At 45.0% G+C, this 21,401-nt stretch overlaps 1 protein-coding gene across 9 annotated transcripts in view; it reads left to right on the top strand.

Moving 5' to 3' along the window:
• The window catches only part of DGKD (diacylglycerol kinase delta), a 60,115-nt gene extending 38,721 nt beyond the window's left edge, over positions 1-21,394 (top strand). For 5 of the 9 annotated variants that reach the window (XM_069024629.1, XM_069024628.1, XM_069024627.1 and 2 more), the window contains exons 10-30: positions 250-358; positions 1,100-1,239; positions 1,955-2,039; positions 2,603-2,697; positions 2,787-2,886; positions 3,041-3,314; positions 5,165-5,326; positions 6,047-6,175; positions 7,146-7,242; positions 7,543-7,653; positions 8,400-8,496; positions 9,245-9,352; positions 9,453-9,566; positions 9,959-10,093; positions 12,527-12,678; positions 13,418-13,529; positions 13,696-13,788; positions 14,131-14,250; positions 14,586-14,703; positions 15,950-16,080; positions 17,188-21,303. In XM_069024629.1, the coding sequence (XP_068880730.1) occupies positions 250-358; positions 1,100-1,239; positions 1,955-2,039; positions 2,603-2,697; positions 2,787-2,886; positions 3,041-3,314; positions 5,165-5,326; positions 6,047-6,175; positions 7,146-7,242; positions 7,543-7,653; positions 8,400-8,496; positions 9,245-9,352; positions 9,453-9,566; positions 9,959-10,093; positions 12,527-12,678; positions 13,418-13,529; positions 13,696-13,788; positions 14,131-14,250; positions 14,586-14,703; positions 15,950-16,080; positions 17,188-17,277 (2,572 nt within the window). In that variant the 3' untranslated portion in view covers positions 17,278-21,303. Of the gene's footprint in view, positions 1-249; positions 359-1,099; positions 1,240-1,954; positions 2,040-2,602; positions 2,698-2,786; positions 2,887-3,040; positions 3,315-5,164; positions 5,327-6,046; positions 6,176-7,145; positions 7,243-7,542; positions 7,654-8,399; positions 8,497-9,244; positions 9,353-9,452; positions 9,567-9,958; positions 10,094-12,526; positions 12,679-13,417; positions 13,530-13,695; positions 13,789-14,130; positions 14,251-14,585; positions 14,704-15,949; positions 16,081-17,187 lie in introns of all 9 variants that reach the window. The other 4 variants (XM_069024633.1, XM_069024632.1, XM_069024631.1 and 1 more) reach the window with 2 other exon arrangements.
• The last annotated feature ends 7 nt before the right edge of the window (positions 21,395-21,401 follow it).

Below are 21,401 nucleotides of genomic sequence, written 5' to 3'. Positions count from 1 at the left end.
GATGAGTATGTCTTGGGAGATATTTCTGTAGTGAATAGCTACTGTAAATTGCTTAGCTGTATTTATAATCCCTTAATTATAACCATTTAAATTCATCTGTAACCTGGCAGTGACCCACATTCATTGCGAAATCAGAGCCTACTTTAAGCAAAGCTGCCATATTTATTACCTAGGTAGGAATTATCATTTCTTTCTGTAACAGCTGATTGTTTTTCCCCCTTGCTTTGTTTTTTTTTCTTTTCTCTGTAGTTTACGCTTATTCCAGAAATTTGACACTTTCCGGATTCTAGTTTGTGGTGGGGACGGAAGTGTTGGCTGGGTTCTCTCTGAAATTGATAGCCTCAACCTTCACAAGCAGGTACCTGCCCCAAGAGCTTGGTTGGATGAGGGAATGAAGTAACAACAGCATGGGCTGAAGAGAATTTTCCTTGGTCATGCAGATGTCGTTTGCCCCAGGACTGAAGCTGCTGAAAACTTACCGTAGCAGTGCTCTTGCACTAGTTTTCTGCAAGAAATGAATCCAGTAATGGATTAATTCTTTATTCCTGTCTCCAGTGTTCCTCTACAAGATCCACCTTTTGGAGTATCTCTGAGTATTCCTGCTCTATCGCCAGCAGAGACATGCTCTGAAAGGGCTGTGGTTAGAAAACTTGGGAGTTGCACATGGGTTGTGCTCTGTTCCCTTTAATTCTCGTGGTGTAGTATCTGAGTCTTAGGGATAGGCAGAAACTTCACTGGGGTAGAGGTATCATACAGTGTTTTGCCTGGGAGCTGTCTTTGCTGATTTTACAGAAACACAATGGCACCACCTGATGGCTAGATACAAACCTCTAGGAGGTTTACTATAGTGAGGTGCTCCTTGAGATGGTAGCTGTTAAATGCTCCTCTCTCAAATCGCAACCAAAAGTAGAGGAAATTTTTCCTTATTTGTATGCTTTCTGGCTGTTTTCCCCATCCAGTTACTTTGTCCTCACCCTGGGATTAGCTGTTTCTCAGTGACTGGTGTGTAAAGGAATCAGTCATATTACTCATGTAATATGTTCCCAGCTTGTGTTTTCCCATTTGACTATCGCTTTTATTTTCCTTTTCTCTAATGCAGTGCCAGCTGGGAGTGCTGCCCTTGGGAACAGGGAACGACCTTGCCCGTGTTTTAGGCTGGGGTTCTGCTTGTGATGATGATACCCAGCTCCCTCAGATCCTGGAGAAGCTGGAGAGGGCCAGTACCAAAATGCTGGACAGGTGAGTAACCATCACTAACATCGTCTACTCTTTGAAAGTTGTGTGAAAATATCCTTTCAGGAGCACGGGGCAGTCCTGACTCTGCCAAGCTTCTGGACCTCTTACTAATGCCAGATAACCTTTTGTCATTGATAATCTACTGTCACCCTCTAGCAAAAGAAAGTGGTCTGGCTTTCCATGTTGCTGCTGCAGAACAGTAACGAGTGAAATTATCTGGTGTCCAGTGTCCTCTCTTCTGTCCCAGAGTCCTCATTAATTGAATTTGTCAGCCTTAAAGTCATGACTTTTTTTTTAAGAAATTTCTTGTTGGTAAATCTGAACCAATTTATCTTGAGCTTGGCTTAGAAATGGAAGCCAAATGCAGAAGTGGATGTCTACCCTTAGTATTGATAGATCCTGTATATCTTTGTACATTTAAAACTGTTTCATGTCTTTAGAGTTGCATCTTGGCATCTCTTACATTGAATCAAGTAATGCCCGTGGAATTTTTGTGGAGAGGGAAAAGAGATGTTCCCTGTGCTGTAGAATGCTTGTTCATAGTGTCACCCTTCCTTCTTCCCCAGTTCAGCCCCTCTGTACTTCCACTGCCACTCTGTGGCTTCTTTATATCAGTGATGGCTCCCCAAAGTTTGTTCTGCTTTGAGGTTCTAACCTGTTACATTTGGATAACAGAGGAAACCATCTGCATTGTAGTGACAAGTGTGATTTTCAACAGGTGGAGCATCATGGTGTATGAAACCAAATTCCCTCGCCAGGCCTCCACTTGCACAGTCACTGAAGATTTCAGTGAGGATTCAGAGGTACCTTGCAGGATGCAGAGGGCAGGGGTCTGGAGCATCAGCCTTGGAGCACACCAGATAGGAGGCAGTGGCTGAGCTCCAGTGGAGCAGACCTGAGCTATGGGTGTAGCCACAGCTGCAAAGATCTGGGGCTTTAAGTCAATGAAGTATTATGGAGAAGGATGGAGGTTGGGTTACCAGTGTCAACAAACCATAGTGAGGGATGAGGAGAAGATACTTTGGAACGGCATGGAAAGGAAAGTACTGCCTTTTATTTGCTTCATGACATCAAGTTGTTGAAATAGTGGCAAGCTGCATAGCAGTCACAAAACAACCAAGTGCTTTTAGATTTGCAATTGATCAGAGACTTTAAGAACTGCATTGCTGATGATTTGTAGGTTCAGAATTAGTTTCTTCATCACATTCAGATCTTCAGTGAGTAACAGAGCCCTGGTCTGTGGAACTTTCTCAGGGCAAAAAGAATCTGTAGAGTGATAGGTACTCCCTGAGGAGCCAGGATTTCACAGCATATGTTGTTATGTTGGGAAGCAGCACCCCAGTGGCTTCTTTCTGACTGTCAACAGGTGCAGAAGATTCTCTGCTATGAAGATTCTGTGGCTGCTCATTTGTCCAAAATTTTGACTTCTGACCAACACTCAGTGGTGATCTCCTCAGCCAAGTGAGTACTTAGAGGAAAACTGCTCTAAGTTGCACTGTGAAAATCCTACGACAATCCTTGCGTGATTTTTTTTTTCCTCCTTTGTCTAGGGTGCTTTGTGAGACAGTGAAGGATTTTGTGGCTCGAGTAGGGAAAGCCTATGAGAAGGCAACAGAAAGCTCAGAGGAATCAGAGGTCATGGCCAGGAAGGTAAAATTTGAAAAAATGTTTGGGTTTCTACTTCTGCAATGTAAAAATGCTCTGTTCTCATAGAACTAGGATAGCAGCAGTTCAGTAAGTACTAAAAGAATGAGCTACCCAGGCAACTGTTAGTTTTACTCAAATGTTGTTCTTCCTCATGTAGTGCTCTGTCCTGAAGGAGAAGCTGGACTCATTGCTGAAGACACTGAATGATGAATCTCAAGCATCTTCCTCTCTGTCCAACCCCCCTCCCACCATTGCAGAGGAGACGGAGGACGGGGATGGGTCGGGCAGTGCTGGTGACTCTTCGAGCGAGCGCTCGGTGGGCTCGGCGTGCACTGCAAGGCCCCAGATATTCCGTCCCCGAGAGCAGCTCATGCTCAGAGCTAACAGCTTGAAAAAAGCCATTCGCCAGATAATAGAGCATGCAGAGAAAGGTAACCTGTCAAGAGTCCTGCTTGTCACTTCCTACAGCCTCTTAAAAAGTAAAAATTTCCTTTGTTCTGGGGGCAGCAGGCTTCCTTCTTGAAAGCAGCTTTCCTGAGCTAGATAAGCTACTCAGTGAGCCTGGCCATTTAGTTTCAGTGTCACCTCTGCCAGGCCCACCTTTTGGAAACATTGCTTGGTAAATGAGTCTGAAGTTCAAGGTGTGTTCTCTCCCAGCGGGCTGCTTTAGGAAGTTCCTACCCTCCCACACTGTTACTTTGCATTTCCTGTCTGTCTCCACCCATACCACAATTGTGTCAGTGCAGCTCTTTGTGTGGCCTTACTGTAAAACAGATCTGAAAATACTTGGGAAGAAAGGATTTTAAGTATTTTAACTTGAATTGTTTCGATCTCTTTATAGCAGAGCCCAGCAAAACATTGCTGTGGTACAACTGCAGGAAAGGACAGGAACTTCTTAAATGAGCTTTGTCCCTGGGAAGAACTTAAAACACTGCACCTTGGTGCAAGTCAGTTCTGTTCTGATATTAACTTCTTAGGCAGGTGACCCTCTTCTCCACATCTTGACCCTTGTCTCTCTCCAGGCATACACGCCCCCAAATGCTCCAAGTTTCCTTTCCTTTGAAAGGCGTCAGTCTCCAGGTGTTAGTAATAAACTCGGGGGTTAACTGAGATCAAAGGAAGTACTTAACAGATTGTTACTGGAGATAAAAGCATTGAAGCTGCAGATGTAACTTCATGCATACCCAGGTGTGCACTATGAACAACTGTGTAGTGAGTTATGAATCATTGCAATATTGCTTGGATTTCCAGCACTGCAGTGTTGTGTACAACCTTTGCTGAAGGTGAGTAGTGGAAGTTCAGCAAACAGCCTGCTTCTGGTGAAGTAGGAGGCCTTGACCTCACTGCTCCCTCACTTTGCTGCTGCTTACCTTAGGCCAGTTTGATGTTTGTGGAGTTCTTTTGGAGCCCAAGAAATTTGCTTAACCCAGCCAGAAGTGTTCTGCTTCTGCTGTGCGAGTGGGTTGGATTGCCTCGTGGGCAGTTCTGATGAACTACAGGGTCAGCACACAAGGGAGAGGAAGAGACTGAAAGAAGGGGGTGAGCTATGCAGGTAGTCAGCTGGTAGAGCAGCTGAGGGCATTCAGAGCTGTGCCCCTGGCAGGGGCTGCTGGGGAGGAAAAGACCTGTTGATGGCATTCAAAGGAAGTTTTGATTTCTTTAGGCAGCATGCTAACATTTAAATCTTACCAGCTCTCAAGCAAACTCCAGTTACATTTCAGATGTATTTGTTCAACTTTTCCAAACTGTTTTTCTTTTTCTAAAGTCTGCAATATGATTCTTTCCTCTGTTTGTATTGGTTTATACCAGCTGCTGTTTTCTTCCTTCTTGATTATATGTGTCTAAGTTCCCTTTTCAAGTGGCTTATGTTATTGCACCACTACAGATTAAACAAACAGGAAATTCATTAATCATTTCATGTCCATCTGGTTAGAATTCCTGGCAACATCTAAATGCAAATAAATGGAAGCCGATCACCTCTAGCACAGTGTACATCTCGGGATGCCTGAGAACCTGTGGCATTAAAAATGGACACTTCTGTTTAGAGCCTCACTGCTAAAGAGCTCAGCAAAGTAAACAAGGAGGTTGAGCCAGGCTGGTTCCAAAATTTCTTCAGAGCAGAGCTGAGACAAATGATAAAGGAAAGCTTTGTGTTATTCCTGTTCTTTCCTTTAAAGAATCAGGACATTTAGAGTCCCATCCTGTTGTTATTTACATGAGTGGGAGGTATTCCTTGCCAGAAGAGCTGTGAGGCACTCACCTACTTTATCTCTCCATACAGCTGTAGATGAGCAGAATGCCCAGACGCAGGAGCAAGAGGGCTTCCTCCTTAGTCTCTCAGCCTCTGAGGAGGGCAAGGAGCTGAGGAACGAGGATAAGATTTCCATGCAGTCATCACACAGCAGCAGCTTTGGAGTGTCCAAGGGGAGGAGCCAGAGGAAAGGTACTGCTCTGGGGCTGCCACCATGCAGGTCTTGGCTGTGGATTACAGTTCTGTTAGCTGTAAAAAAGGAAGGAGGTGCTGTGTGTATTACCTTCTGTGTTCTGTTCTTCTCAAATTTTTGCATGATTGTTCTTCAGGCCTTGCACGTTTCTGTGTTCTAGCCTGTGCTGTACACCCCACTTTTTGCTACATTCTCATGGCTTCCATGATCTTAGCATATGAAGCCTAGAATTCAGAAATTTTCTTGCACCTTAGCCAGTAATCTGGGTTCTCTTGGCTTTCAGTGCTTGGACAAGGACAGTCTTGAGCATTTTTTATGTCATCCTTTGCAGATGACAGAGAACAGCAGCCAGTTTGCTTTAGTAAATACGTTATGTGAATAATTTGTTAGAGATCCCTGATTACTCCAGATACATTTGGAACTTCCCTGAGTATTGATTTGGGGCCAAATGCCCTGTCTGTTGTGCTGCTGGCACCAGCTTTTTCTCATCTCCATTTCTAATATTTTTCATGTGGCATTTTGATACTTCCCATCTCTGAGGTTTTCCAGCAGCACACATCTCTCTCTCTTAATGACTGATTCTGTCAATTCTTTGTTTTCTGGGGGCTCAAGTGTTTTGCTGTTGAGTGATTCCTAACCCAGTCTTTCTGCTTGGGCTGGGCTGGTCTGAATCACAGCACTATGTTTGTCAATAACCGAGTTTGTGTCGTGTTTTACAGCCTCCAAGTCTCCTTGCGAACGACTAGTAAACAAAGGAAGTTTGTCATTGGGCAGCTCTGCATCCCTTCCTCCCCAGACAGGAAACCGGGACAACTTGCCTATGCTGAACACAAAAATCCTCTACCCAAGTAAGTGTAACACCCAGCACTTCCCACCGAGGCAGCCAACTGGAGCATGGGTGACTGCAGCACAGGCTGCAGTCCCCACGTGAAAACACGAAATTGTCCTGCCAGATGCCCTTTTGTGCAGGGTCGACCGTGAGAGAAATCCCTTTGTGGGTAGCTGCAAGCAGAGGCTTGGAACTGTAGTAGTTTCCAGTTTGTAGCTAAGACTTAGACACAGATTTTTATTAATGCTGTGAAGTGGCGTAATTTAGATGCCAGTTGCAAGGAGATACTGATCTCAAAGTAACCATGAGAAGGGGGAGACAATGCTGTTGAGGAAGGTTTCTGAAGAATGACAGCCATAGGTTTGGGAGCAGCAGTCCCTTTACGTGAAGGCTGAAGTGACTGGAAGTGCACAGACCCAGCAGAATCCCACCTCCCACATGATGCACAGCAACTTCTCCCCATCACTGTGGCAGTATCTTTCCATCTCTTCCCCCAAATGATTTGTTCAAATTGCTCCTTCTGGAAGCAGGTAATTTCCTTTCTCTCTGACAAACCTACTATTTATGGGTCACCAGTTAATAATTTAAGAGGCAGGAGACAGTAATTCTTGAACAACTTGGATCATAGCTTCACTCCTATTCCTTTTTCTCTATTCACTGTAGCAGGGATATTGAATGTCTCACCCTGGAACAAAAAAGCTGCTGCAGAGAGTACACTCCTATTTCCCTTTTCTGTGTTTCTGTACAACTGTGCTGCTGGCCTTAGGCGGTTCACTGTCAGTCAAAAACCCTGCTTGCAGCCCCAGAAACCCTTCTCCTTGTCAAAAGAGCTAACCTCTGGAGTGAAAGAAAGTACTAATGCTATTTGCTTTCTTTATGAATGACAGGGAAGAATGTATCAACTCTTGTTATCTTGTCTTTGGGATTGAAGTTATCTATTTTCTGCTTATTATTCTTCATGCTCTGCTCCATGGTCAATTTTCCTACAGATATCCGTGCTGGCATGTCAGGTTCTTTGCCTGGGAGCTCTGTCATCAGCCGATTGTTGATCCATGCTGATCCCTTTAACTCTGAGCCTGAAAATCTGTGAGTATGCTCAGGAGCTTGAAGGGAGGGAGTGGGCGTTTGCAAACAGACCTCAGCAGAGAGGGGCATTAGTTTATAGACCAAACTAATGGACTGCAGCAGCCTGGAGTTACGTAAATGGATCCGTGTGCTGGGCTCCAGAGATTAAGGATCAGTTCATGGAGTTACACATGCAGTGACACATCTGACACAGTTGGGCTTGGTGGTCTTTTCGAGCCTAAATGATTCTGATTCTGTGTGAAATATGCACCAAATGGTACCGAGACTTACAAATGGAAGTTTTATTTTTCTGTTTGGCAGTGAATATTACACAGAGAAGTGTGTCATGAATAATTACTTTGGAATTGGACTGGATGCAAAGATTTCTTTGGACTTCAACAACAAACGTGATGAGCACCCAGAGAAATGCAGGTGGGTTTGGTTTTGAATGACCTTTGGATTGATGCCAGAAGCGACTGAACCAGTTGGTGCTTCTGTGTGGTTTTGAAGCTGGTTTTGTACAATGTGCTGAATAGGTGTATTGTCTCCATAATGCTCCTTCAAGGCTTGAAATCATGGTGGAAGTGATAAGTTACTGATTTATTACTGATTCATTATACTGTAAGGTATTTAAGTAGCTACATTGGTGCAGATTTAGCACATTGGTTCTATTTATATCATCTCACTCACAGATTTTTCTCCTGGGCTTGCTATTTAGCTATGAGAGAAGCACATCTCAATTCTAGATGGTGGTTGATCACAGAGGCTGGTTGATCCTGACTCAATACAAACCACAGGTTTGGCCTTTTGAATACCTGAGCAACTACAGGATGCTTTGTGTAGCCTGGGATTGGCTACATTTGCTGTGTATGAGCTAATACAACCAAGCACTGTTGATGTCCTGGTGTATGAGATGGACAAGTTCTGTGCCAGGGCAGTCTGTGTATGTTTCCGGTAGTGTCTGTTACTCATGTTCTATTCCTACCTGACATTTATTTAAAGGGAAGTAGTTTCCCAGCACAAACAGTGATCACTTGGAGTGCTTCACCCTTTTTGAAGCAAAGCACCTATGTGTTTTAGGATGTAGCAGGTACCATTTCAGTGTGAAGTTTTTATTCCTTCTTAGTGAAAGGGTAAGTGTCTGTGCTGACTTTTTCTCTTTTTATTTGCCCCCTTAGAAGTCGTACTAAGAACATGATGTGGTACGGAGTATTGGGGACCAAGGAGCTGCTGCACAGAACATACAGAAACCTGGAGCAGAAGGTCTTGCTGGAGGTGAGGAATTAGTATGCTCTTCTGTTCCTAAGACTGGGATGCCTAATTCCATCTCCTTCAGGCACTGTGACTTTGGCATGGTGATTTGACTTGGTGCCATTTGCCTGCCTGAAACAATGTACTTGCTGTATGTCACCCTGAGCTAACTAAAAGTGGCTTTTCTTGGTTCTGGAGCATAACTTGTATTCTCAGCCCGTGAGGGAAGAAGTGTCTTCCTGCTGGAAACAGTTCGCAACACAGTGTTCAGCATGGATAAGATTGTTACATTACATGTGGTATCTCACATGAACACATCACTTTAGATGGTGGGTGCAGTGGAAAGCTCTGAATTTAACAGTGCTACAACGTGCATCCAGCTGGAAAAGAAATATTTTTGTATAGATCATGTACAGCATAAACAGGTAACTTGCAGGAGGAGACTCTCATCACATGGATGTTTCAGGAGTTTTTTTCCCCTTTCTTGAGGAATAAATCAAGAGGCTTTGCCAAGGCTTGCAGGTGTGCCCTGTTCCTGTTAGAGAAACAGAAGCAACAGTATCTCTCTAAAATCTGTCTGCCAGAAGATGTGTGGCTCATGAGGCTTGAGTGGATAACTTCTAGTCTTCTAGGCTAAGAATGAACAGGACAAAACCTGAATTAATGTATTACTAAGATGGTGCAGGCTGTTTCTGTTCACAGAGCATATGCTCTGGCAGGAGGGTCTCTCTCTTGCTGGGCTGAGAGTAGTGTTGCCTTCATTTCTGTGCAGTGCGATGGGAGGCCAATCCCTCTGCCCAGTCTCCAGGGGATTGCTGTACTCAACATTCCCAGCTATGCAGGAGGCACCAACTTCTGGGGGGGAACCAAGGAAGATGATGTGAGTATTCTCTAAGGCCATCCAAAAAATGTTTCTACTTAATGTTGCTCTCCAACAGAGCTGTGCCTCAGCCGAATTCTCTCTCCCTTGTATGTGGCAGACGTTTACAGCCCCTTCCTTCGATGACAAGATTTTGGAGGTGGTAGCCGTGTTTGGTAGCATGCAGATGGCAGTGTCACGTGTGATAAACCTACAGCATCACCGGATTGCACAGGTATCAGCTGCTTTTTGTGAGCTCTTCCCACCCGCCCCCCTCTCCAGCTGGTGACTTTGTAAGGCCCTTCTTTCTGCTCTCTCTGGTCCATGGAAAGAGCATCCACCAGGGCTGGAAATGGGCATGCTCAAGAGACATTTGAGTATGGAATTGTTTGCTAGCATTCACTGTAGTAGGAGTTAGACCAACAGCTCAAATACGGATTAGTCCAAAGACACAGCAGGTGTTCCCCACTGCTTAAGGGTGAGGTGTGCCCTGCTGCTCAGACATATTTCCCTCAAGTAGCACCAAAGCTACAGCACGTGGGGAGGGGCTTTGGAAAGACAGAGATTGGCTTATGCTTTTGGAAAATCAACGTTTTAGAGCTTTTCTTACCCAGTCATTCCTTGCAGTGCCGGACAGTAAAGATAGCAATCCTTGGAGAAGAGGGAGTTCCCGTACAAGTGGATGGAGAAGCCTGGATCCAGCCTCCAGGTTACATTTGGATTGTTCATAAGAACAGGGCACAGACCCTCACCCGAGACAGGGTAAGAGCATCGTGAATGCCCTGTGCAGTACACATGTGTTTTGATGTCACATATTTCTGGAGAGCGTGGCAAGGGCCACATGTGAATATTATCTTTGTGAATGCAGGAAGCATATTTTGTTACACACCATAAACCTTTTGGGAAAGAATGTGGTTAAACTTTCATTCACCACTTGGGAAAGGGCATAAATAAGATTGTCTATGCAAGCTTATTTTACTTCCTTTTCTAGGTGTCTTGTGACAGTGTTTCTTAACATGCTTGCATGCTGTTTTTCCCACAGGATGCCTGCCTCGCCAAGTGCTGTGGATTGTCTAAATTCAGACGGTCAATGTTTTAATTTCTCATTGTTGTTCAGTATGTGGCTTATACCTCATTGACCATGTAAAGCAGCATCTTATGCCTTGTTCAGAAGTGTGTGTTGGTCTCATCTCATAATTTTCAAATACATCTGATGAGTACCAGCAAATAAGGAAGCCTTTTTGCTTTTTTGCTGTATGATTGAACAGTGGTAAGACAAAGGAAAGGATAAAGACCTTGCTGTGGCACAGACAGGCTTTATGATTCCGCCTAACTCTGGAACTGTCCGTGCAAAAACAGTTCAGTTGATAGCAGCTCTTCATACTTTCCAGGGTAACACCCCTTTACCTAGCTTCCAGAGCAAATCAAAGTCCTCTGCAAAGGACTCACCTGCTGAATTACAAGAGGAAGGAGTACAACAAAGGGAAAAAGGGAAAGCAGCCTGGTACAGGCCTGAGGCACATTGCCTGGCAGAGAGTTACAAAGATGATAGTATGAAAAGAAAGCAAAGGTGGGCATACAAAGCCCCTGTCATGGTAGGACAGGGCACTGGAGACCTCTTAGCTGGGAGAGCAGTGGGTGTTGATCATAAAACCACAGAATGGTTTGGGTTGGAAGGGACTTTAAATGTCATCTAGTTGAACACCTTCCACTGGCTGGACACCTTCCACTACACCAGGTTGCTTAAAGCCCCATCCAGCCTGTGGTCTAAATGTTGCCAGAGATGGGGCATCCACCACTTCTCTGGGCAACCTGTGCCAGTGTTTCATCCCCCTCATCATATAAAGTCCTTGTATCTAGTCTGAATCTATCCTCATTTGAGTTCAAAGAGAGTCCTGTCAGCTATGATGTGAATGTTGTGGAGAGGAGACGGGAATAGTGCACACGATCTTTTGTGAAGGTTAAGAGAGCTTCTGCAGCATCACACTGACACTTGGAGGGAGAGTGTTTGAAGGAGATAGCACAGACAGCATGAGAGAACAGGATTGCTGCTGTAAAGGTAAAGGGAGGGAGAAAAGGAGAGGCAACCTACGTATGGGCATGGTGGGAAAGGCAATGGGAAGCACAAGAGATAGAGAGGACACAACAGTCCTTTTGTGAGTGTGCTATGTGTTGGACCATCAGAAGCCATAACTCTGATTGTGCCAGCCCATTCCTAATTGCCTGCCAACTTGGTTTTGCAGTCATGGAATTGCCACTGAGGAAGAAGTTCCAGTTTTTCAGTTGCACACTCAACTTATCCTTGTTTTTCCTGCTGTCCTTTTGATGGTCATTGCATGCCCCTGCTTTCACAGAGCAAACCTGTCCTATTCAGCTGATGAAGGGGGGTCCTCCCTTCATGCACGTGACCATGTACCTTTGGTAACATTTTTCAAATGTGATTTGGGATATATAGTTTCCTAAACTGAAGATGGAAAAACTCAAATTCCCTTATTTGGCCTCATCTGGACCACTGAAGAGTCATCAGCAGGAGTGAGATCAGCAGGTAGCTTGCACTATGCTGACAGAGCCTGGTAGCCTGGTTTTCCAGTAGGAGGGGCAGTAGGGGAAGGGAATGCTTTACCACAGGGCTCCATAGTTTTCATTCTCACCATATACAATATTGATTTTTCTACATGGGATCTGTTCTCTTCTTCCCGCACCATTAGCTGCTGCCCACAGGAATATCAGTAAGGTTGCAGATGGGACAGGTCCTAGCTCTGAGTGCAGCTGCTTGGCCCACCAGTTCCTAGGGAAGCCCAGTTTACTTCCAGATAAGAAGGAGCCTTGAACATTTTTCATTTCAAGCTCTGAAGTGTCACAGTAATACTGAAGTGGGAAGGTGATACAGCTGCTCAAATAAAAGGCTGCTACCAGTAGGGAATTGTTGGATTTTGCTAGTCTGGTCCTCAGAATTGGCCCAGTAATTTTGACTAAAACTGTGCTTAAGCAAAAATTCAGCCAAAGCAAGTATGTGACCTAGAAAACTCCATCCCAGACAGCTAGTTAGCAAAGTTATAAGCAACCTAACTACTGGGCCCTGCAGTGAAAAAAGTGCCTGTACCAGATCTACATGTTTTACAGGCATAGGCACAGTCACTGGGTTTTTATAGGAGCTTTACAAGGGACCTTATAGTTTGCTTGCTGTGTTTTTAGGCATTTGAGAGCACCCTGAAGTCTTGGGAGGACAAACAGAAGTGTGAGTTGTCACGACCCTCCTCTTTCTCTCTGCAACCAGAGATCATGTCTGAAGAAGAATCCACCCAGATCATCCAGTTTGGTCAAGCTGCAGGTGCTCTGATCCACAGGTGTGACTCAACTTGCTTTTGATGAATAGAGCCTCCTTTAGGGCCTGAAGTTCTTGTCCTGCTTCCTGTTTCTGGAGATGTTCTTGTTCAGTCTTACCTGCTGCATTACTGGTCCATGTCACTGGGAGTAGCATCATTCATTGTTTAGTGTCCCAGCTGAACGAGGACTGAAGCTCAGTAAACTTTCTTAGGCCATTCTGAACAAAAAAATGTTACTTTCATGAGCAAACATGAATCCTTTAATTCTGAAAGAACCTGTTACCTTTGAATATAAATTAATTTTTTCAGAAAAGAAAGAAAGGCCTCTCAGGGAGCTCAGATGACAACCTGGGTTCTTGTAACCCTGATGCCCAGCAGAAATTTTTGTACAAAGCCCAGAATGTATGCTTACCTGCTCATCCTTTAGTCAGGCTTCTGAGAGAAAATTCCCAGAGTCATTAGAGAAGGCTGCTGTAAGTGCAGCTGCCTTTCACATCACTCTGGTCATACTAAAATGTCTGGGTTGTATTTCAAACTGATCCCAGTCTGTGTGCAGAACTGAACGTGTTGTGCCTGTGAGAGCTGTGTTTCCTTGCCTGTGCATGCTCAGTGTGGCAGGAGAACTGGCCTGCCTTGCCAGAGCTGTGCCCCTGCTGTGAGCTCGGCTCGCTGCTCGGATGGGTGTTAAAGTGGGATACCCAGTCAGGAGAGATCTCCTGCTTTGAGCATATGCTGATGCAATCTGTAATTCTCTCTTTAGCATTCGGGAAATAGCTCAGTCCTATCAGGACATGGAACAGGAGCTTGCCCATGCTGTCAATGCCAGCTCCAAGTCTATGGACAAAGTCTACGCTAAATCCAAGTCTACAGAGGTACTGCACTCACTTGGCATCTCCCATTTTGTCCTTGCTCCATAGCCCTTGGTTTTCCATTCTGCTTGACCAAAAGTAGGCCTTGCTAGTCTAAGACTTCTTCCTTTTGACTGCTCAGACCTCTGCACTTCTAAGCTTAACTTGTGCATGAATTGCTTCCCTGCAGGGTCTGAACTGCAGCCTTGTTGTAGAGATGGTGAATAATGTCAGAGCCCTGCACAATGAGACAGAGCTCCTGCTGGCAGGCAAGATGGCACTGGTAAGGAGCACAAAGCAAGAGGAAAAAGCAGCCACTCACTTCCTCCCCTCTCCTCCTATTGCCTTGGCCTAGCATTTTGCTGGTCTTGGACTCTGTAAGTCAGTTTAGATGTTAATCATCCAGAAATCATTTGCTACAGAAGATTTTGCTTCATGGGCATGCTGTGGAGCCTAGAGCTCAGAAAAGATAAGAATTGTTAACTTGGTCTGGGCAGAGTGCCTGCTGTGCACTTCCTTTCAAAAGGAGGAACCGCTTTGTTAGCGAGGAATTTTAAGGCAAGAGCCTGGCTGTGTGTTCTACCATGTGGCTTTTAACTCTGCCTTCCTTCTATTCCTGATCCAGCAATTAGATCCTCCACAGAAGGAGCAGCTCCAGGCAGCCCTGGCAGACATGGACCTCCAGCTGAGGAAACTGGCAGACATCCCTTGGCTGTGGCAGCTTATGGAGCCCTGTGATGAGGAGGTGAGGAGGATCAAGGCTATTTTTCCCTAGCTGTTCTCTTTTTCCCTAGTTGGCTGTGTGTGTTTGACTTGTTACTATGTGACTGATGTGAGAAATAATTATTAAGGAAGAAACTTGACTCCCTAGGGCTAAAGAAATTAATTTCCTGCTAAGATCCCTTGCCTAACGTGGGATCAGCTTTCTCTGCTTCCTTTTCTGTCTTGATCAGAACGAGCTTATGATTTTTTTTCCTTTCTTACAAGATCATGGAGCTGAGCTTGACAGTGCTTGTTGCTCTTGGTCCATTCCGATCAGTTTATGATTGTGTGCTTGATTTTCCCTTTCTGTTCTTGCAGAACCAGATACTGGATTATTCTAAACGCAGCCGCAGTGGCAAATTCCGCCTGGTGACCAAGTTTAAAAAGGAGAAGAACAACAAAAATAAGGAGACTCACAGTAGCGTGGGATTGCCGGGTACCAAGTCTGCTCATTCATTGTGTCTTTTGTCACATCAGTGTGGTCACACCACTACCTTTTCTTGGTCTGTTTCCTCACACGTCCTCTCCTTCTGTTTCACCTGCATCTGCCTCTTCTTGCAGGTCTAGTCGGTCTTTTTCATGTGGGAGAGTAGCTTATTGTTCCCTTCTGAGGCATGGTCCCCCTGTACCATGCAGAACATTTCTGAGCAGGAAGTACCCTCTGAAGAATTCTCCCGGCACTGTACAGATTTTCAGGGATATTTCAGAGGGTGCTTAGGGAAGCGAATTCGAGGATTTTGGCATTTTAAATATAAAAATGACTGCGGGGCCCAAGTCCACATAACTCCAGTCTTTTCACTGCTTGTTCTCTATGATACAGTAAATGATATTTTTCTCATTGATTCACCTTCAGGCTTTAATCAAGTTTCCTGTCTAATTGGCTGGGGATCAGCATCACCACAGGTGCTCCCTGACCTTTAATCATATTGGTCAGTAGATAAAAACTGGCCATGAATCAACAAATTGCCGTTCAAGACACTTTCTCTCTAAATTGGTCTAGTTGATTTTTGGTTTATGCTCTCATTATGAAGGCTTTCTTCCAAAATTCAGAAGTATGACCTGTTTTGTTGGCTCTTGGGTCCTGTCCTCTGCCATGAAGTTGTGGGTACAGTCTCCTGTCTGATGGGCTGGTGTTCATTCGCTGTCTCCCGGAACTGGGAAATTGTATTATTCTCTTATTTAGAGACTGTGCAAGAAGGTGGAAGTCTAAACATTTCCTCTCTCCCTCAGAGAAGGGGGAGAGAGGTTGCCATTTTGTTAACTGAGCACAAGGGGTTGTACATGATAATGTGCATACTAATCTGTGCTGTGATTCTCCATCATATGTTTTACGAATCTGTTGTTTTGTACACAGAATTTACACAACGAATTAACTGTTCTTAAACGTGGGGGTAAACTTTAAAAAAGTTATGCCCATCAAAGGATAACCCATCCCATCAAAACAAATACGCACTTCCTCCTGGCTGTACTGCAGCAGGCCTCTTCTTAAGAGAACATCTCTTACCTTTTTTTGCCCTTCCTCCTTCATTCGAGATTGAAGGTTGTGCTGCCCTCCCCTTGGTTAGAGGCTGTGGTCCTGCTTGCCCTCCTCCTCTGGCACTGAGTGCTGTGGTGTCCTCATCTCTCCCTGTCTCCTGGGATTCTGGGTACTCAATGCACTCCTGCTTTTCCATCTCTAACAGTTCACCTCTGGGGAACGGAGGAGGTTGCGGCGTGGCTTGAGCACCTCAGTCTTTGTGAGTATAAGGATATCTTCATCCGCCATGACGTCCGGGGCTCTGAGCTCCTACACCTCGAACGGAGGGACCTCAAGGTACTTTCATGGTCGGCTCATGAGAAATAGCCAGCTGCATCTGCATGACCTTCTGTGCTGAATGTGCTTGGAAGTGGTCTGCCTGCTGTTCATTCCAGGTGCCTTGGCAAGATGGACGGGTTCACTACAGCCTCGTTTTATTTTCTCACCGTTTCAGGTCACCTGGTTTTTAATAGCAGGGAGGTAGAAGAGGTGGTTGAGGGATCAGCTGTCCAGTTCTGCCACAGCTTCCTGGAGATGTGATGCAGCACACAGATTGCCAATAGTGTTATTGGGAGTCTCTGTTTTTAATGGTGGAAGTTTTTCTCAGCTACTTTACCATCTTTGCAGCAGGTGCTCTAATTGGGAAGATTTGGTTCTCACCATGCAGCAACTGGACAAATAGATCATCACACTTCTTTGTTACAAGAAAAAGTGATTGTGCACTTTGATGAGGCTTATGGATGGAGAGAATCATTTTTAATAGTGCTTAGAAACCACATTGCACAACTTTTCTTCTCCTCACCAGGAGACATTGTTTCTACTGAGAGAAATTGAAAGTGGTGGTTCCTTGCATGTGCAAGAGACTTGTGTCATCATTCTGGTGACTTGCATAGAGGAGGAGAACACTTTTTTTTAAGCAGTGCATGGCATTTGTTCAATGCCCCTTGAATCTTTGTTGTTTTAACCATCTTCCTATGGTGAGGTTTGCTGTTACCTGTGTAGCTGAGCTCTCTGCATGTCATCCACCTACAGCCTGTGTTTGTTGCATGGTACCCAGTTATCAGATGTGACTGGTTAGTTCTTCCTGCATGTTTTGGCTACTAGCTTAGGTCCTTGACATCTGTGTGCTCTTTCTGTTTTCTCAGCCTTTGACAACCAAAGCAATTTGTGGTTCTGGCTAACAGTCCGCAGTTGTTTCTCTGCATTGCTCTGTGCCCACTCTGCATTCCTTAGTAGCTTTTTGACATGTGGTTTGAGGCTCTGTATATAATGCTCAGGTTTGGAGTTTTTCTGGTTGGTTTCTTCCTCTCTTTGTAGCTGGCTGACTAGTTTATAACCATTGCTTGGCCACCTGGAGTTTCCTTCTGCCTTTCTCTTAATGTAAGGTTTTCTTTTTTCTTCCAGGACCTGGGTGTGACCAAAGTGGGTCACATGAAGAGGATACTGCACGGGATCAAGGAGCTGAGCCGGAGTACTCCTGCCAGCGAGGCTTAGCTTCTGTTTTCACAGCCTGTGTCTACCATTCCCCTTAACTGCACAGCAGTCACCTCACAAAGCAGATGTCCTCACAACTGTCTCTGCTGAACAGCCAAATTTTAGCTGTTCAGAGCTCATATCAACCAAGCATGGTGCTACTTCTTTCCTGTGGGGTATGGCTGCACCCAGTGGAGAGGCACCTCCTCTGCGGTTGGCAGAGCCTCCTGGAGGAGAACTCACTCGCTGTTGGAAGAGCCATGTCCTCTGACGTGGGCAGTTCTGGTTCCAGGGACAGTGCAGGAATCCTGAGAATTGCAACACAGCTACCTTTACTGGTTAACTTCATCACAGTAGAATCATTCAGGGCAAAAGATATATTGGCCAGTCTTAGTTCAGGAGCATTGACAGTCATTTCAGACCCAAAACTTTCCTGCTCATCTGTGTGTCACACCTGTATTTAGCGTATTTAAGTGGGACAAAGCCTCTCCTTGTGTCTTACTAATCCCTTTTTAATGCATCTGTAGTTGTGTGCAATGTGCATCCGAAATTGGAAGCCAGTACAGGCCTCTTCCGATGAATATCCAGTGATTCTCACTCACTCATGCCTTTGCAGCAAACAGTGCACGTGGTTCAGACAGGGTCTGCACCAGCTGGTGGGGCCTTCTGCTGGGCCTGCTCTCCTCTTCCAGCCAGGGGCAGTGGTACAACCTTCAGGTTTTCACAAAAAACGTGGTGCTGAGTCATCACGGACAATTGTTCAGAAGTTCCTGGCAGTAAGAAAAGAAAATTCTGGAGAGCCAGATGGTTACAGGAGATCAGCTCTCACATTTGTTCTTCTGAATTTATCTTTGGGAGACCAGATAAAAGGGAGAGAAAAGCTAATGAGCTGTTTGGGCTGCACAAGAAGGGAGATACAGGACAACTTACTTCATCTTGGTGGAGGCAGCAGCACGACTGTCAATGGCCAGGTGTAGCTTCCTGCCCATTTAGTGCCACTTCTGTGGCCACAAACACGAGAGCTGTTTCTTTACTTCAGCTTGCAGGATAGGAAACTATTTCTGTCACAAAATAATACGTTATTTGTGTCTAATACTTGCATCTTTTCACCTATCTTGGTTTTAGTGGCTTTTCCACCTTGCTTCTCTTTCTTGCTGCCTTGCAGCAGGGTGATACAAAAGATAAGGGTACTCCGGGCTGTACCCCTAAGAGAAATTCCTTATGCTGTCAAACATTGGGGCTCCTGTAAGAGCACTGAGAGAAAGAGGATTGTTACCAAGCAAATGAGCATCATAATGAAAACTGGAGTGTGTTGATACTTTGCCTTTGGTACCAGCTACAGTGAAGCATGGAAAAATTAGTGCCTCTGAATCAGAGTTTCTAGATGGCTGACCCCAGCTGGATGCCTGTTAAAGCCCAAAACCAGCATGCATAGTTTATCACTTCAAGGGGAATTTGGCAACAGTCAGTGCTGTGAAACTCGAGAGACGGCAAGAATTTTTAATTACTCTGTCATCTTCTGTGTATTTATTTTTTATTTTTAGAGTGGCACCTGTCTGACTATGGCTGCAGACAGAAAAGGCCACATACACAGTGGAATAAAAGATAATTTGCTGAGGACATCATTCTTCATTTTTTACATGTAAGGATTTTTATCAAATTGATATCACTTCTCTAGTCTAATAACTATCAGTCAAGTTAGTTTATGTAAAGATTTGTCAGCTTATAAAGGCTCTGGGCTGATTTTGTTTCAGCTGGGCAAACTCCACTGAATTCTCTAGTATTTCACCAAGGGTAATTCTGACTCTGCCTGTCTGTTCTAACCAGACGCGTTCACCCATGTGTCTCCTCTCAGCCTGGCAAGTGACAGCGTTTGCTCATGAGAAGGTAAAAGAAGACTAAACGTTCTTGATCCAGCTAGAAACACTAACGGTATAAGGACTCTGGGGCCTGAGCAGGAAATATGTCCAGCCTTGCCCTGAATTTATTTCTCCTATCTATATGTTGGCAGTTGCTTCCATAGCTGTATTTTTTATCAGTACAGACCCCCTCTTACTATATTGAATTCCTGAGGTATCAGGTAACTAAGAATTGCAGACGTGCTGTATTGTCCCACTTGCTTGTTGAGGCACAGACCAGTGTCTGGATGAAAATGAGGAGAAACCTCCTTAGGAGAGCCCCAGTATGCAGCCATCAGTGGTGGTGTGCAGTGACCTCACAGTGTGTGCATCCCACTGCCTGTCCCAGAATTGTCCATGGCTGGGACATCCATGTGCCTTCCCAGGAGAGTGCAGTGGGGGGGGTGAGGCAGGTGATAACTCTGGGAAGAGGTGAGATCTGTGTTTGTTCCTGTATGTAGTGAAGGAACTGTTCTTGCTGTGGACTTTCCCCAGGCAGCCTCATGGTTAAAGATGCATAAACAATAAGCACTTGCCTTGCTTGCATTATCCCTGAGGGATTAAATTCTTGATTCCATAGAAACAGCTCCTCTCTACTCTTCCTGCCCAGAGCAACAGAGGAATCCAAAGAGTTTTTACGTTCAGGTGTGTTCCTTAATTCATGCCATATCTATCAAGACCTCATGGCCTTTAGCCATCTGCATGAGTGATGAGGCCTGCACAGACCATCTCATTTCTTTTGCTTTTTATGATCTGTGTGTCAATGCCTTCAGATTCTTTTTGTGCACGTGCACATTTATCAAAGGGTTGACAGCCACTATATTCCTGTCTATTACTTATCAGAGGCAGGGAAGGAGTTCTACCTTCTTTTAAGAGCTAGAAAATGGGATCTACATTTAACCTGAGTGCCTTTGAATATTTATTAAGGTATAGATCTAAAAAACCTAAAAGGGTTGTAGTTCTGTGTGTCTCACTGGGAATAGTGCAGATTTCTGTTGCAGAGATTTTTGTGAATAGATGAAGACAATTTGTGTTGAACATCAGTGAGAGCTATGTGCAAAGTAGGGAGCCAGGTAGAACTCCTGGCTACATTATTCTGAGTTTCTCTTCTGGCATCTGATAATTTTTTGTGGGAGAGAAACTCAGGAAAGACAGTTAGTAAAAAATCTGCTGCTTTGCCAAAAAGAGACTGTCCAGCAGTCTCAGGAACACCAGCCTGAGAGAAGCTAGAACTGCACATATCACACAGGTGTTTAGTCCCTGAAGAAATGCAACTCCTGTGAAAGCTGTGCGACACCTTCTGTTCGCATCCCTCACCCCTGGCAGTGGCTGCAGTGAGCTGGGCATGGGGTTTCTTCTGCTTGGAGGAGGCTTCAGTCCGTTCTCTCACATTCTGGCACCATCGTGGGTATTTAATGGCAGGTTCTGAGGAGTGATGTTCAGGCTAGGTGAGATTGCATGCAGTGGAGGCTGGAGGGAGGTTTGGCTGTTGGCAGTGCCCTGCCCTGGGCTGCCCTCGGGAGGGCTGGTACAGCCTCTGTTGTAGCTCGTGGGATGTCAGCAGGAGCCAGCACGGCGGCCAAGGGCAGCTGTGCCACTGGGTGCCTGGAGGTGCTGGCCTGGCACCTGGGAGCCTCCAGCACTGCCAAGGCCTTCAAGTGCCAGTGCTGCAGCTGCCTCTGCACCCAAATTGTATGGAAAGCTTTGTTCATTGTTTTAGTGTTATTTAAAAATGTGCATAATAGTGATGTGATTTATAAAACAGGCTGTTTACAAGACTTATTTTGTATCTTAAGGTGTGTGTACTGTCAAAAGAAAAAAAAGGAAAGGATGAAAAATGATGTTTTTCTACAATTGTCAGCAGTGACTGTGTGTCTGTATCATTGCCCACCGACCGTTGTTCCTCAGGGGTCTCCCCACCATTCCTGTGATCCTATCAAAAGCATCGGGAAGCAAGTGAATCCCTGTACAGTCTTGGGAAGAAGGTTTTGTGCCTTAAGAATGGGACCTGCTTCCTTCCTATTTATTTTGTTAATTTATACAGTGATTACCATGGAAATGTCTCTTGTATTTTTTTTTTTTGTACATAGTTTACTTGTTGTAAATATGTTTTTCTTGTATATAAAGTAAACATGTTTCTGAGCTTCCAGTAAGGATTCTCTGTTACTGATTTCATTGTGAGAGGGCCGCTGTGCCCGTCTGGTGGGAACCAGCTAATAAAAACCTGTGCTGTGATTAAATGGCTCT

Source organism: Aphelocoma coerulescens, chromosome 9, assembly GCF_041296385.1.
Source record: "Aphelocoma coerulescens isolate FSJ_1873_10779 chromosome 9, UR_Acoe_1.0, whole genome shotgun sequence".
Taxonomy (NCBI): domain Eukaryota; kingdom Metazoa; phylum Chordata; class Aves; order Passeriformes; family Corvidae; genus Aphelocoma; species Aphelocoma coerulescens.
Note: the sequence above shows the minus strand (reverse complement) of the source record. Positions and strands in the feature narration are given on the sequence as shown.